Source organism: Poeciliopsis prolifica, unplaced genomic scaffold (genome assembly GCF_027474105.1).
Source record: "Poeciliopsis prolifica strain line A6 unplaced genomic scaffold, Auburn_PproV2 SCAFFOLD006, whole genome shotgun sequence".
Lineage (NCBI taxonomy): Eukaryota > Metazoa > Chordata > Actinopteri > Cyprinodontiformes > Poeciliidae > Poeciliopsis > Poeciliopsis prolifica.
Genome location: NW_026562381.1, coordinates 14,476,025 through 14,492,017, shown reverse-complemented (window position 1 = coordinate 14,492,017; position 15,993 = coordinate 14,476,025). Strand labels below are relative to the sequence as shown.

The 15,993-nt window shown below is 36.0% G+C and overlaps 2 protein-coding genes across 2 annotated transcripts; one reads left to right on the top strand and one right to left on the bottom strand.

Annotated features, from left to right (window-relative positions):
• Positions 1-473: 473 nt before the first annotated feature.
• LOC129360653 (thiosulfate sulfurtransferase/rhodanese-like domain-containing protein 2) lies at positions 474-5,497 on the bottom strand. The gene is made up of 9 exons (XM_055030977.1): positions 5,256-5,497; positions 4,162-4,445; positions 3,961-4,069; positions 3,737-3,856; positions 3,515-3,620; positions 2,281-2,396; positions 1,978-2,136; positions 1,465-1,603; positions 474-1,343 (listed from the first exon to the last, which is right to left on the bottom strand). The coding sequence occupies exons 1-9, from the start codon at positions 5,385-5,387 to the stop codon at positions 1,114-1,116; spliced, it is 1,395 nt and encodes a 464-aa protein (XP_054886952.1). The 5' UTR covers positions 5,388-5,497; the 3' UTR covers positions 474-1,113.
• A 114-nt stretch (positions 5,498-5,611) lies between these two features.
• Positions 5,612-15,346, top strand: LOC129360652 (nuclear cap-binding protein subunit 1). Its single transcript, XM_055030976.1, has 23 exons — positions 5,612-5,804; positions 7,128-7,216; positions 7,345-7,445; positions 7,528-7,684; positions 7,767-7,874; positions 8,147-8,268; positions 8,376-8,445; positions 9,172-9,387; positions 9,458-9,555; positions 10,097-10,160; positions 10,245-10,355; positions 10,653-10,717; positions 11,204-11,266; positions 11,360-11,434; positions 11,578-11,678; positions 11,784-11,906; positions 12,153-12,255; positions 12,810-12,903; positions 12,982-13,085; positions 13,163-13,280; positions 13,456-13,599; positions 14,501-14,614; positions 14,780-15,346. Exons 1-23 carry the CDS (start codon positions 5,771-5,773, stop codon positions 14,891-14,893), a joined length of 2,388 nt encoding a protein of 795 aa, XP_054886951.1. The 5' UTR covers positions 5,612-5,770; the 3' UTR covers positions 14,894-15,346.
• Positions 15,347-15,993: the final 647 nt, after the last annotated feature.

The following is a 15,993-nucleotide window of genomic DNA, read 5'->3' as shown; positions in this document are numbered from 1 at the left end:
AGGAAGCACACACGTCTCTATGAAATGCTTTTGAATCATTTTGGGGGGTTTCGCATTATGGTGGGGCTGCAGTTTTGTGTCATAATTTTTGCAGTTTCAACGTTTAAAAATATTAAACAAAACACATTTTCATCTCAAAGGTTGTAAATTTAATGGATGTAATTCTTGTGGCTGCTGAAGCTGTTCTGATAGTTACAGAAATGATAAGTCTGAGACAATAATTAAAATTAAAGGTTTAAAACAAATCTGTTTTGTAAATAATGGACTTCTTCTCTACTCTGAGTTTTGGTTCAATACTGAAACAGAAATATTTGTAGCAATTGCTTTTTATCTGAATAAAATGCAATTGCTATTTCTACTTCAACATTGTTTTCTATTTCAACAATGTCTTTTTTCTCCTAAAAGAAAAACACAAACGGTAACCAACTGTTATTGTTTTGCATTTCAAAAAGTTCAACCACCTTTAGTTTATTGAAATCAACATGTCAGTTTATTTTAGTACTAGTTGGAATTAGATGATTAGAAAGGTCATCTAATTCCTCCAATTTAAGTTGACAATACAAAATATGCAAAATTAAGTTCAACATTTCAATAAAAAATGTATCCCTTACTTAATTTGGTTTTTTAAAAAACCAAATAGCTGCATACAGCTATCATGCATTCGTGGTTGTGGTTTGTATATGAAACACATGCAGCTTCTCTAACTGACACAATAAGCATCGCAAGGCTTGCATTACACACAGTGCATGTGAAATATTCTGCATATTTTTGGTTAATGAGCCTCATCAATTACTGGTTTGTACTTAAATATTGTTTATCCAGAGTTTGGAGCTGCAATATAAAAACTTAATGGGGGAAACAAAACAAAACACATCTGAAAATTTTTAATTACTGTCTGTACATTCTGAATATTTACATCATAAAATAAGGATACAATTCATAGATCCAGGAGGTACTTTTATGACTTCTCATTATATTTTAATTAAAAGGTTTCAGTAATTGATATATTTAGTTGTTTCTTATTTCATTTTCAACATTGCTATAAATTTTTTTAAAATAAATTTGCTCATTCCATTAATTATTTAAGACACTTTAAATCCAGATCTTATGTTGTTAAACATCCTGAGGGATTCTGGCCCGTGTGTCGGTGCACTCGCACTCTTCTTTGGGTTGCTGAACATCAAAGGCCTCCTTGTCTTGAGTCTCTCCTTTCCTTTGGCAGGATGGGCAGCAGGCGGTGCAACCTTTCTTTCTGCAGCTGGGACAGGACAACACCAACTGGCAGCAGAACTGGGTGCTGCAAAGCTCATACTGGTCCCATGGAAGGCCGCAATACCTGCAATCTGATTAGAGACACCAAGATTAAAGAACTCCAATGGAAAATGAATAACTTCCTGACAGTACAAGCTTTTCTTTAAGTTTGCACTTAAGGTAAAGGTAATGTAGTTTAATTAACAGTCCAACCTGCGATGACATCATTGTTGGAGGAGATGGTGTAGCGTTCATCGAACACGAAAAGTTTCCCTCGATAAAAACCTTCAGGGAAACGCTCCAAGTACTTATGGATTCCCCCTTTCAGCTGGTAAACCTCTTTACACACATCCTGCAACATTTACAGGTTAGATAAGAACAAAAATGTTTTATAAAACATGGAGAATGTTTAAAACATACATTTCTACTAAATACATTATCACTAAACACCTTCTGTAAAGGAGAATGATGAGCTTAATGGGAGTTAGCACCAAATCTGCATGATAACAAATTTTGCTGGACAATAAATTGTCCCAGTAATTATTTTAATAAGTGATATTATTTTCAGATTATTTTCAAGTAATACATTGATAATGGCATAATAATGAAAGTTAATCATCTCAAACAAATACTTAACACTGGGAGACATATCCAAAATTAAACACAGCAACCAAAAACAATAAATAAAACTCCAAAGGGAAGTTTTAAAACTAAGATTTGGCTTACTTTAGAGCGGAGGTAGGCAGATCCACGTTCACAGCGAATCCCTCCTGTGCAGTACATCAGAACCTTTTTGTTCCGGAACAGCTCCAGGTTCTGGTCGATGTAGTCTGGGAAATAACTGAACTTACGGATGTTTGGGGCCAGACACTGAGTGAACTGGCCCTGAGGGAAAGAAAAATTTAAATAATTCACAAGCCTTACTTCTACATCTTGCAGATTTAACAACCAGAACAACCGCACATACTTTATTGTTTTCAACTAATTTTTTGCTCAGTATGCCTTGCAATTATAACTATCAATACTTACAATTTTGCTCTCGTAAAAGTTGCGGCAGTCGAGGAGGATAGTGTCGTCGCTAGAATCTCCGTTTGCCAAAAGAGCTTCCACTTCCTTATGAAACTCTTCAGGGTCCAGATGAGTTCCTGGGAGGCCAAACAGACATTTAGCAGTTTTTACCAATCTTCCATTCAGTAACTTAACTATTTTCAGAAATTTCTTTGTTTGATATTACAATTAACCTTCAAGTTTGAATTATTCGGGCATAAAAGTAGACATAAATTCCAGGGATGAATAAGTGTTCTTTCCACACGTAAGAGAAAACGTAGCCAAGAACCAATTATTATGTTCCAACTGATAAGAAAGCACATAAGTGAAACTGGCAAAGAAACGGCAATAAAAAACATTATATTAATGAGAATTTGAAATGCTTAAATAACAAACAGGCCGGTTCTATTTTCACTCTTTTTCATCCTCTTTCCTAAAATAAAGGGTTTTTTCCAACTGAAAAAATGTAAAGATTCATCAGCCTTTCAACATTTTTTATTACCCTCAGGTTGTAACTCACTCACTCGCTGCAAGCTGTTACCATATTTGTCAGCATTTGAGCTTACCATTCTCTTTGTTGGCATGAAAAACAATTTAATGCGCTGCAGCTGGTAAAAAGTTTTATGATGCAAAATAAAGTTATTTGCAAGATTGTTATGATCAGAAAAACATGGTTAGGCCCTTGAGTTAGTCAGTTTTTCAGACTTGAATAATTTATAATTTAATAACATTTATAGAAAACTTGTCAGAAAACAATGATGTCATCATCATCATCAACTTTATTAAAGACATCAATAGGTACACATGAGAAAAAAAAGAAAATAATAATAATAACTAAAAAAATACTAATAAAATTTGTGTATCTATAAATTATTTTATGCAGCTAATGTCCAAAGATAAACTTTGACACATATTCAGAAACCTGGAAGAAATATTGATTAAATCACATCAATGATTAAAAAAAGTCTGGCTACTTTCTTTAAGAAATAATGAATGTGTTATTTATCACACCAGTATTTTAAAGTACTGGAAATAATTGTATTATAAAAATGTATATCAACAGTAAAACTAACTATTGATAAAGTTTAAATTTGAGTTGTAAAAGCTGACAATGAAAAAGCCACTCTAATGAACAGTAGAGTTTCCTACGATTATTATAGTTTATATATAGCAGCAGCAGAATTATAGAAGTGAAATTAGTAGAATGTTTCAGTACCTGCCAGCTTGTAGGACACAGCATCAGGATCAACTCCCATTGGGACAATCTCCTTAAAGACTCCAACCTTCAAGTCTGTAAAACACTCAGCACCTCCATCGCTGGTCTAGACAAACGTCAAGGAGAGAAATATTACAAATATTTCTACTAATTTACCAGGCTAGAAGTTTAATTGGCAAAACAAAGTCGCAAAATACAACTGCTTTTCCATCTGCTTCTGACCTTAAAATCTTCTTTTTCAATCTGGAAGGCAGGATGTGAGAGCATTGCACTGACATAAATATCAGTGGCCGCATTGGTACCTCCAACTGTCCCATTAATACCTTCTGCTGCCACCCTTATCTGAAGAAGATGGCCAATACATTTAAAAAAAGTTTAATTTTATGAAGTATTTCCCTTTTTCCAGTATTTCAACATTCAGCAGTACAGTGATAGAGTTCATTCACCTTGCCTGTTAAGTGAAGCTTTTCACATAAAGCTTTCTGCCAAGCACAGATAACATGGGGATCATCCAGCTGACAGTAATGATAATAAAGAAGAACCTTTCCAGGGCCGCTATATGTAAACAAGAGATAAACAGATAAAATCTAAAATGACAGAGAGCGTTAAAACTGTAGCAAACAGGAGAATATCTAATATTCGCTTACTTTATCACGTTCTCCTCAGAGAGGTGGCTGATATCTGGTATCCATACAGAAATGTCCGCTACTTCAACTTTGCATTCCTTTAGCGGCTCAGCCTCTTGTTCCAGCTGTTTTAGTAAATGTTCATACGCGGCTTCAGTGAGCTGCTGTATATCAGAATTATGACTTTTAGCCACATGTTTATGGATGGCAGAGTGTTCGCTGAAGGTTTGGCCACAGCAGCACCAGGACGCGTTTTCTTTATCTTGATAACCATTCTGCACGGATGCTACGAAGGTGGCAAACGACTGCAAAGGAGAGAAAAATGTGACATAGGAAATGTTTTTAAAAATGTAATCCTAGAAGATCAGTGTGGTTAAGCAGCTGATCTGGAGTCAGGGGTAAAAGTTTTACAGTGATCCAAATGTGTGTTTTTTTGCCTTTTTTTTTTAAAAAAAAAAAGTTAATTATAATAAAAACAAACAAAACAATTTTATACATTTTAAAAGATCTGAATAAGTATATCAATTAAATGCATGAGTTTAAGCCTGTCGATAATTCTCCAACATCTGGACCAAATGTTGAAAGACTGAACATTAAATGCATATCACAGGTTATTAACGTTATTGATTTTTTATTTGATATTTTTTCAATAGCAAATTATTTTTAGACAGTATAGTCTAATATTCACATTTATACACTAGAGAAGTCACTAATTTTACTTAACAAAATTTGGGATAAATGCGTCCAAAATTGGGTACACAATAATGTATTGCCTATAAGGTTATTTGAAGATTTAGCACAAGTTTGCGAGATCTTTCAAAGTAAAAGCTGTATTTTTACAGCTACATTTTAATGTCCGCTAATATGAAGATAAAATATTATTCTAATATTTGTCGCTGTTTTATGTCTAAAACTCATCGAGATCTATGCGGAGTTTCAAAATTAAAGCTCCTCAAAATCAAACATTTCAATGTGTTGATAAATTCCACTTCAGATCTTAAAGAAATGTGTCAAGAGTTATCTGGAAGTTTTCCTTTATCATTCTTAAATAGGAGGAATAACTAGAAACAGTTTCAACAAATAACACCAAGAAGCTGAATACAGTATATTCTCACCTTCCTCCTACAGAGGCTGTAGCATCTTCTTTGCGAGGCAGACAGCTGTTTCTCTTGTTTTAATTCGTTGCAAACTGAACTTTCAACCTCCCAGTTCAGGAACTCTGAGCAAGATGTTTCCACTGCCGCCATTGTTGTTTCTTGGTCTTTAAAAACAGCTTCAGGACAAGACTAAATAACATTTATTGTTATTTAAAAAATCAACATTTTTAAATAATCGTAATTTAAATATGTTATTATTATTATTATTATTATGGCATCCCAAAAGATGACAGAGGACACATTTATTACAAACGTGCCAATTTGTAGGTCGGACGACAAAAGACAGTGGACGTTCCGTTTGAACCCGGAAAATCCCGGATGTGCTTCACTCGAATCAGACCGCTGTTATTGCCCTGCTGCGTTAGCATCGAGCTGAACCAGCAGAAAAGCAGCTTGTTTAACCGACTTTCTGTTTGTTTATTATCGCCGTTTTCCGTCGTGTATTTTTGCCTTTATAATAGGTATTACACATAATGTCAAGGAGGCGACATAGCGATGAGAACGACGGTAAGTCTGGACGTTAAATGCAGACGTTAGGCTAATAACGTTAGCGCGTTTTCGCTTCATTCACGCATGCTGCAGGGTTACATGTCATGTGATTTTATTTATGGGTTTTGATTGATATATCGCACAATTAAAACGCATTTAAACAAATATTAGTTTGTCTACTTAGTGGTATTGAATTACGAGTTGCTAGGTCATACTAAGAGCCGCGGCGGATTTAACTGGTTCTCTGACCGTTAGCCAGCTAACTGCTGAAATAGCTGTAATTAATATGGGGGCGGCAACTAATCAGATTTTTTGTGTGATTTGATGTCTAGTCAAAAATTCAAATGGTTCAAAAACAAAAGATTTTTCAGTACAAAATCATACACATTAATGTTAGCTAAATTGTTAATACTATGAAATGCTTGTTTGTGTTAAATGTATCATTTCCTCATAGTTTCAGTGAATGAAACAATATTCGGAAGTTGCTCAAATAACTCATTGTCTGCTGTTCTGGCACATCACAATATAAGTACATAAAAAAATACTTCGTTAAAAGCCTAGACATCGTTTAAGCAGTTATTCGAAAAAGTTGTTAATATTTTTTAGAAATTGCGTTTAAATTGTACTTATTTACGTACATCTGCACAACTTTGATTGAGGTTCAAGACTTAGTTTTTAAGTGCTTACATGCACAAGCTGAACACAAAGTGTTTTAAATAAGATAAAATCTAAAACAAATTTGCAAAACATTGAAACATAGACACTATTAAGAGTCTCAACTAAAATAGTATTTCTAACATTTATTTTAAAAAAAATAATGACAGCAAAATAAGTGTTGCAAATGTTACTTTTTATCTGTATCTAATAGATAAAAGTCTGAATTTTATGAAATATCTAATGTATTTTCTATACATTGATTTATATTTTGATGTGTGGCAGTGCAGAGTTATTGACAATCTGCTAAACTATTCAAGGAACTTAAGAATCAAGAGTTTTTCAGAGACATTATTAGTTTGTAAGATTCTTCAGGTATGCCTAAGGTTATGCCCTGAAGCAGCCAATGTAGCCACATGGCAGTCAAGGAAATAGGCACAATATAATCACACAAAACCCCAGGAAATATTTACTAAGGAACACTACAATATATGTTCCCCACATAAATATGTGGGAATTGAATATAGAAATAATTCAATTACTGATGTTTGCCCAGTTTAACTAAACGCAATCTTTTTGATTATCATTTGATTTGTGAGAAAAATTCAGTTGAGATGTGAACACATATCTACTGCTTGTCAAATTAACGAATAATAGTTTTTCCTTTGGATTGCTTTGACATACCAGGAGGTCAAGCTCATAAGAGGAGAAGAACATCTGAGCCCATTGAAATTGAAGATCGTCTGGAGTCTTTGATATGTCGCGTAGGAGAAAAAGTAAGAGGGCTTCTCGACATATTTTTAGCCTTTATCACATGAACATATAAAATGTGATTCCAGTTCTGTGTCATTGTTTTTCTGCTATATTAAATATGAAAACATGGTTTTTTTTTTTATGTCTTTAGAGCACCTCTTCCCTCGAGAGCAACCTGGAGGGCCTCGCAGGCGTCCTGGAGGCTGACCTTCCCAACTACAAAAACAAAATCCTGCGTATTTTATGTGCTGTGTAAGTTTGTGAACGTTATTTGTCTTTGTTGAGTATAGTTAGTTTTAGACGGTTGTTTCACTGATGTGCCATCTGTCAACAGCGCTCGCCTGCTGCCAGAGAAGCTCACCGTCTACACGACTTTAGTCGGTCTCCTCAATGCCAGAAACTACAACTTTGGTGGCGAGTTTGTGGAGGCGATGATCAGGCAGCTGAAGGAGACTTTAAAAAACAACCTGTATAATGAAGCAGTTTACCTGGTACTTTGACTTTTATCATTAAAATAAAATTGAACACCACATCAGTTTTTTTAAAGATAATTTATTTACTTCCCTTTTTCAGGTGCGCTTTCTGTCTGATTTGGTTAACTGCCATGTCATCGCCGCTCCATCTATGGTGGTAATGTTTGAAAATTTTGTTAGTGTTACCCAAGAGGAAGACGTGCCACAGGTAAAGTGTAAATATGTGGATAACTTTGTATTTCATATTATTGCATTTTAAAAATTTGTCATGAAAAATAACAAATTTTTCATGACAAATGTGAATAAATTTTATTTAGTTTTTGTTTAATAAACATCTAAAATATTCAAATAAAATTTTTGTATAAATGTTTTGCGGTTCTGATTGTGAACAGATTATAAGTAGCTGCTGCTGTGACCCTGCTGTGTTGTGCTCCTTTTTCCTTTCCAGGATTTTTAAACTGGTTTCATTTCCTTCCACAGGTTCGATCGGACTGGTTTGTGTATGTCGTTCTGTCCTGTCTTCCCTGGGTTGGGAAGGAGCTTTATGAGAAGAAGGACGTTGAAATGGACCGACTCCTCAGTCAGATTGAAGGCTACCTCAAGTGTGTTTCCCATATTTAGATTTTTTTTCATGCTTTTTCTGATCTGGTTTTCTATTTTTTTTTTTGTACTCTCACACTGTCCCACACTGTTCCCTGCATATATTTAGGAGGAGAGTGAAGACTCATGTTCCTATGCTGCAGGTGTGGACGGCAGAGAAACCTCATCCACAGGAAGAGGTGAGAGTGCTGCTATCCGGAGTGATGTGCTCTTGTGTCAGTTGGCAAACATGCTAGAGATAAAAGTCTCAATTTCTAATGATTACTGATAAAAATTTTAAACAACACAAAAGAACAACTTTAAAACTATTTGTTTCAACATCCTGCAAACCTTCACAATAAAAGCCTGAAGCATACATTGCTTATTGAGGCATATATTTTACATACAGAGTCCTCCTGACTAAGACAATCTGAATACTGTATTCCCTCACTGAGCTGCAGACTGCAGGACAGGTAAAGGACTGATGTGAGGTTAGTTTTATTTAATGATTGCTTGTAAAAAGTCTAAATGCTTAGTACAGCAAGTGATGATCTGGAGAGAGAAATTGAAATCAATTCCTGGAAAAGAAATCAGTAAAAGGAACTTTATGTAAATCAATTAATTTCATACACAGATACTCCAAATGATTTTATTTTGTTTACTTTGGGACAACTAATGAGAATTCAACATTCAGTTACTCAGAAAATTCAGTATTATGTATCTAAACGCGTATGAAAATCTGATGGCTACATTGTGGGCTACATGCTAATGTGGAAGACTGCTGACTTGACCATTTTTGGTATTGATTCCAAATTAATTTTTAAAAATATTACCTGACAGTGAATATTGTTAAATAGTAGTGATGTTGTTTTTCTTTCCTGTTCCTTGTATGCAGTTAGAATAACCTTTCCTCCTGTTCTTGTCAGTATCTGGACTGTCTGTGGGCCCAGATTCAGAAGCTGAAGAAAGACCGCTGGCAGGAGCGCCACATCCTTCGTCCGTACATCGCTTTCGACAGCGTTCTCTGTGAGGCGCTACAGCACAACCTGCCCCCGTTCACCCCGCCGGGACACATGCCTGACGCCCAGTACCCTATCCCCCGGGTCATCTTCCGCATGTTCGACTACACCGACGCCCCAGAGGTTCGTCCATCTCTTCTGAAGGACAGATAAGTTTAGCTTCAGAGGCTTTATTTTAATTTTTTCTCCGTAGGGTCCCGTCATGCCGGGCAGCCATTCTGTGGAGCGGTTTGTGATTGAAGAAAACCTGCACTGTATTATCAAAACCCACTGGAGAGAGAGGAAAACATGGTGGGTGGAGTGCATGAGGAAATAGTTACATAGCAGCTATCCTGCCACAATAAGCAATAAATTAACCATATAATAAATTAAAATGAGTGCCATAATTTCCATTTGAACAACAATCATCAAAGAGATTCTCCCCTTTAATGTTGAAAAACATTTGAACCTAGTAGAAAGTCGTCAGTCTGTTCTACCTGCCACTATTGCCTGTTTTCCCTGGGAAAGCTGAGTGATTATTATTTTGTGGGAAAAAAATTGGGTACAGAGACTTCATAATCTGTTTTAATTATTTTCATTAGTTTTTTGATTTTTTATTTAAAGTTTTCTGTGTTAAATACGCTTTAGAAATATGTTTTTATCTTTGAGCGCTTTATACACGTTATTGTGTATTATTATTATTATTAATATTATTGAAAACTGTTTGAAAATGGTAATATTGGTGTTTGTTGCAATAATTTCTGGGACAATTTATTGTCTAGCAAAATTTATTGTGATGTGTATTGCTCTGAACAAAAACACTAAAGCTGTGCTGCTGTTTTCTCCTGCCCAGTGCTGCCCAGTTGCTCAGTTACCCAGGAAAAAACAAGATCCCACTGAACTACCACATCGTGGAGGTATTTCTCTCTTTCATGATTCTTCCACACAAAGTGGAACAATCAAAACCTTGTGATTTACCAGTTGAGTTTTCTTTGTTTCAGGTGATCTTTGGAGAACTTTTCCAGCTCCCATTACCGCCCCACATTGACGTCATGTACACTACACTTCTCATCGAGCTCTGCAAGCTGCAGCCAGGGTCACTCCCTCAAGTTGTATCTTTTACTGTTTCCATGGCGAGAAAAAATGGAGACATTAACAATAATTGAGAATCGCGGTCATCCAGCATGAGTCTCAAGTCTCTTATAACGGCACAAAGTTGTTGTTTTTTTTTCTCCTTTTTAGAGGAATAATTGATGGTTTGAGTGGCATTCAGAGTTAATTCTGTTGCATTTAGTGGATAGAAACTTGTATTTGTCATTTTGTTTCAGGAGTTGCATAATGAGAACTTTACATACATTCATTGAGAAACCAGACTGCTGCTGTTGTTTACCTTTACATCTGCCTGACAGCTGGCCCAGGCCACCGAGATGCTTTACATGAGGCTGGACACAATGAACACCACCTGCATAGACAGGTAATAATACTTCATGCTAGTGGTTTCACTTGATTAAACATTCTAATTGAGTTAATTATGGGGTCTATAATTTAATTAATTGTATTTAAAAAAGCAACATTTTCAATTCAAAATCTGATTTTGCTGCTAAATTATTGAATAAATAGACATGAGCTCAACAACAGAGATATTTATTGTTTGTAATCTGTTATTTAGGTTATTCAACCATCAGATTGGTGCAAAATGCTATTAAACCCTTTAAACTTTTAAATGTTTCAGGAATCCCTGATCATTCATGGAATATCTTTGGACCATTAGAGCTGTAAATGTCTGTGTTGCTGTTCAGCATAGAGATGCTGTTTAGGCTTCTGTGATTGGCCAAGTCCTCTGGTCGTCACATCAGATCATTTTCATAGCAAATATGATCCTCTTAAGATCTCATTTATAAAAAAGATCTGTTTTGATAAATCTAACAAAATAACCCAATTTCTCTATTTCTTCTTGTAGATTCATCAACTGGTTTTCCCATCATTTGAGCAACTTCCAGTTTCGATGGAGCTGGGATGACTGGTGAGCGATGTGTGGCAGAGACATGTAATCTTTTTTTTAAAAACAAAGTAACTCAGAGTTTAGTTTAATCTTGTCCATGTTTCATCTGTAAAGGGCAGACTGTTTGACATTGGATTTAGAGAAACCAAAACCCAAGTTTGTCAAAGAGGTTCTGGAGAAATCGATGAGGTATAAAACATTTCCACATCTCAGTTGGAGATAATCAATATGAATTAACACGAAACTGAAGGAAAACATTCATTCTAATGTACTGTTTGTTGTGTAAATCTTGTTTACAGTGTAATATCCATATTTTGTTGCTTTAATTACAGACTTTCATACCATCAGAGGATCGTGGACATTGTCCCTCCAACTTTCTCCGCCCTCATCCCTGCTGAGCCCCTCTTTTCTTTCAAATATGGAGACGAGAATGGTAGTAAGACTCCCTTCCACTGTTCTATGTCATTACCTGCCTCAGAATAATACAAACTGGACTGAAATAACAAAATGTAATATTTACTTCTTTCTTTCCTCACAGCCTCATTGCCAGGTTACCCAGTTTCCATTACAGTTTCCAACGCCATAAAGAACCGAGCGTCCAATGAGGAAATCCTCGCCATCCTCAAAGAAGTCCCCAACCCAAACCAGGAGGATGATGATGGTTTGTCTGAGGTTTTATTCGTCGTTTGAGAGCAGATTGTACTTTTTGTAACAGTTTGGTAGTAAGGCTTTTCTCTTCTGTCACTAAGTCCTCCTTCTCTCAGTTTGTAAGATCATCTCTTTAGTGTTGTATCGGCACAGCATGTTTCATTACTTGTAAACTTTAGTTTGTTTGCTTTCCATCCTGCTGCTAATTATTTCTCTGTATTTTCGGTCACGTCTTCTTTTTTCTGTTGTGCTGATGCAGATGAGGGTGAAAGCTTCAACCCACTGAAGATAGATGTGTTTCTTCAGACTCTTCTCCATCTGGCAGCGAAGTCCTTCAGCCATTCCTTCAGCGCGCTCGGCAAGTAGGTCTCCAACTGCGATACGCCATTTGTCAAAACATGAAAACGACATGATTGATGTTGAGTTGGGAATGTGGCGTTGTCTGGAGTGAAGTCAAATGGGGATTTCTGAAACCAGATTTTAGTTTTGCATTGTGCTAAAGTTGGGCAATAAATAGATTTTTATTTTTAAAAAATCAAAGTTTTGGTTTTTGAAGGTTTAGCAGATGGAAAATTTTTACACACAATACATGATAGAAATACTTCATTTTTTAACATAAGGAAGAACTATATGAACTGAGCGGTTTCATGACGACGTTATCAAAGATGATTGGAATAAAAGCCGCTTTTTCTAAATGTCTGTCATTTGCAGTTTCTGTTTTAAAAAATGGAGGAAAAAGTATTTAAAATCAGAAGCGGTATGAAGAAATCTAACTTTATTTTTAAACTATATCGCTCAGCTCTAGGATGTGCAATATGAGGAGTCTAACAAGTCCTGATGATTGTTGTAGATATCTAAACGTGCATAATGACCAGTCAATGAATCCTGCAGATTTCGCTGTGTTGAATCCTTCCAGATTCCACGAGATCCTTAAAAACCTGACGGAAAGTGACGACGGGAAGCTGCACATCCTGAAAGTGGTTTATGAGGTGTGGAGGAACCACCCTCAGGTAAAAACGGCTCAAATGGAGACGAGGGATGTATGTGCTGGAACCAGAACGTAACGGGAAAAGACGTTTGTGTTTCAGATGATCGCCGTGTTGGTGGATAAAATGATTCGGACGCAGATCGTGGATTGTGCCGCTGTCGCCAACTGGCTCTTCTCTCAGGACATGGCTCACGAATTCACCAGGTGACATACACACCATCGTTTTTAATAAAGATCTTTCTCTTTTCATCTATAATCTAAAATACTTTTAACTCATTTAGACTTTTCATCTGGGAGATTCTGCACTCAACCATCCGAAAGATGAATAAACACGTGCAGAAGATCCAGAAGGAGCTGGAGGAAGCTAAAGATAAGCTGGAGAAACAGCAGCACAAGAGGGTAACCCCACGTCTTTTTTTATTTATTATTAAACTTTGTTGCTGTGGACTATTTAAACATAACCCAACAAATGTGACTACATTTAGACAGATTTGTCAGAACCTTAAAGATAAAAAAGTAAAAATGCACAACTGACGTTCATGACCTTAAACTCTGTCTGTCCGTGTCCTGACAGAGGGACAGCGGGGACGACGAGGACATGGAGAAGAACAGCGAGGAGGACGAGGAGGGTCAGCTGGAGGAGCAGATTGAGAGGCTGCAGGAGAAGGTGGAGTCAGCTCAGAGCGAGCAGAAAAACCTCTTCCTTGTCATCTTCCAGGTATGGCTGCTCAAAAACATTTCCAAAGCCTGGTCCACTGGTAAATATCTGGGAAAACAAACACATTCTGATATGTTGTGCCCTTTCATCCACACCAAAACTGTTTTATACCACCAAAATTATTCACAAAAACTCCAACCAAAATGGAGATGTGAGGAGAGCTCTCTAATTATGTTTGCGTGTGACCTTGGAAAAATGGAGATTTAGCGTCTCGCGCGACAAATAACAGTGCTTTGATACAACTCCCAGTGGACATCATCTTGTTTTGTTAACTTTATATTCAATGCTATTTAAAAACACATCAACACATCAACCTGTCCACACAAATAAACGTCCTCGCACCATGTTTACTTCCTAATAGGAAGTTGTGCTTGTTTTGAAGCAATTTGATTGGCTGTGATAATAATTGCGCTACACTGACGCTTATGGGTCTGGCATGATTAAAACCATAGTAAGTGGTGGATTTGTGTGGGTTCATGTGGATGAAAACTTACTTGAAATCAATCTTCTGTACAATATATATTTTTAAAAATGTAGTTGAGATATTTGTAGTCATTAAGACTTAGTTTTATATGTTCAAGCCCTAATTTTACAGTTTGCCATAAAATTGTAGAACTAACTAATATTAGGTAGTTAATTAGCAGATAAATCACCTGCAAATCTCGTAAATGTAACTTTCTAAGTTTCCACGTCACAATTTGAAATTGGAAAAATTAATTATTTACACTTCTAGTTTAGTTGGAATTAGTGTGACTTTCCATAGGAATAGTGACTACATATCATATCAAGACATTTTTATGACTTCAATTTGACAAAATACCAAAAAAAATTAGTTTTTTAATGATAAAGCTGATATGAAAATAGTGCAGAATATGTTAAGGATTGTCTGTCTCTCTCCTAGCGCTTCATCATGCTGCTGACGGAGCATCTGGTTCGCTGCGAGACAGGCAGCGTCGACATCAGCACACCCTGGTATAAAAACTGCATCGAGCGGCTGCAGCAGGTCTTCCTCATGGTAAACATCACTTTCCACTTATTACATAGTTAGAAGAATAAATCTTCCACGTGTTTGGTATCATTTTAACATTCAGTTTTTCCAGTAGTTCCATCCTTTATTATAAAACAGACATTTAAAATGCCTTACCGGGATTTTGATCTGACTTCATGTTTTGTCCTGCAGCATCATGGAACCATCCAGCAGTATATGGGAACTCTGGAGAACCTGCTGTTCACTGCTGAGCTTGACCATCACATCCTGGCCGTCTACCAGCAGTTCTGTGCGCTGCAGCTCTGAGAGAAAACGACTACCTGAGGAAATTCTTTGTTCACGCTTAATGTGAAACAGTAAAGCGTTAGGAACTACTAGCTCTTGCATCAAGAATCTCTTCAGATGTTTTTTTTAAATTTTTATTTATCCGTTTTGTGTTCGGTGCCAATGTGGTCAGTCACATGCAGCCATAGCTGAATACATTTCTCAGAATATGAATCCAGCTGGACTCATTCATTAGTTTACAGTAACGGTCATTTTTATTTTCTTGTTTTTCATGCTTTTTGGGTTTAGTTGACTTTTATCTCCTGCTCGTGTTCTTATTGAATGGATATTTTTTAAAACTACATGAACTGTCTGGGTTCAGACAGAGTGGTAGAAACGTATGCAGGAGAGACGACCGAATCCAGAGAATGATCTACTTTTTTATATTTGTCTTCTGTGGAATTAGGAAGTAAATAAAATTCTCCAAAGTCTTTATCCACCTGCTGCTTTGTGTCTTCATTGTTAAATAGAAACTAGGTGCTGCAAGACCTGTAATTCAAAAACAAATTCATTCTAAAAACGATATCTGAAATAAAGAAGGTGGGAAAATTAAACACCATTTCTTGTGTTTGACCTTAAAATAAAATGTCCAGCGAAGTTAAGAAGTCTGGCACAGACTAGAAAGAACCCAACTATGAAAAATCTAATGCTTGTCTGCAGTTGTAGACAAACATCCAACTAGTGGTGGTTTTACATATATTTAACTTGAAACGTTAAATATTCCAGAAAAACCTTTTTAATGTTTCCATTGTCCAAATCTAGAGCAGTTGATGCGTTTCTGTTGATTGCAAAAATTTAAACGTTTCACAAACAAAGACAAAAGGTGTAAAAAGCCAAAAATGTTCTTATTTTTTCGTTAGAAAGCTAAATAAAATTTTATTACGTGTCTATTAGAAGGACAGCAGAGTCGCATTTTGGAGATAAATTATTTATATTTTTTCCTATTTATGATTAATCTCGTTAAATGTAACAGTTCAGAGGTAAAAAAAAAAACAAAAAACTCAGACTATAGCTTTTAGTCTGAGTTTTATATGTTATATATATATATATATTATTATAGCTTTGGGCTCCATCTGATTCCC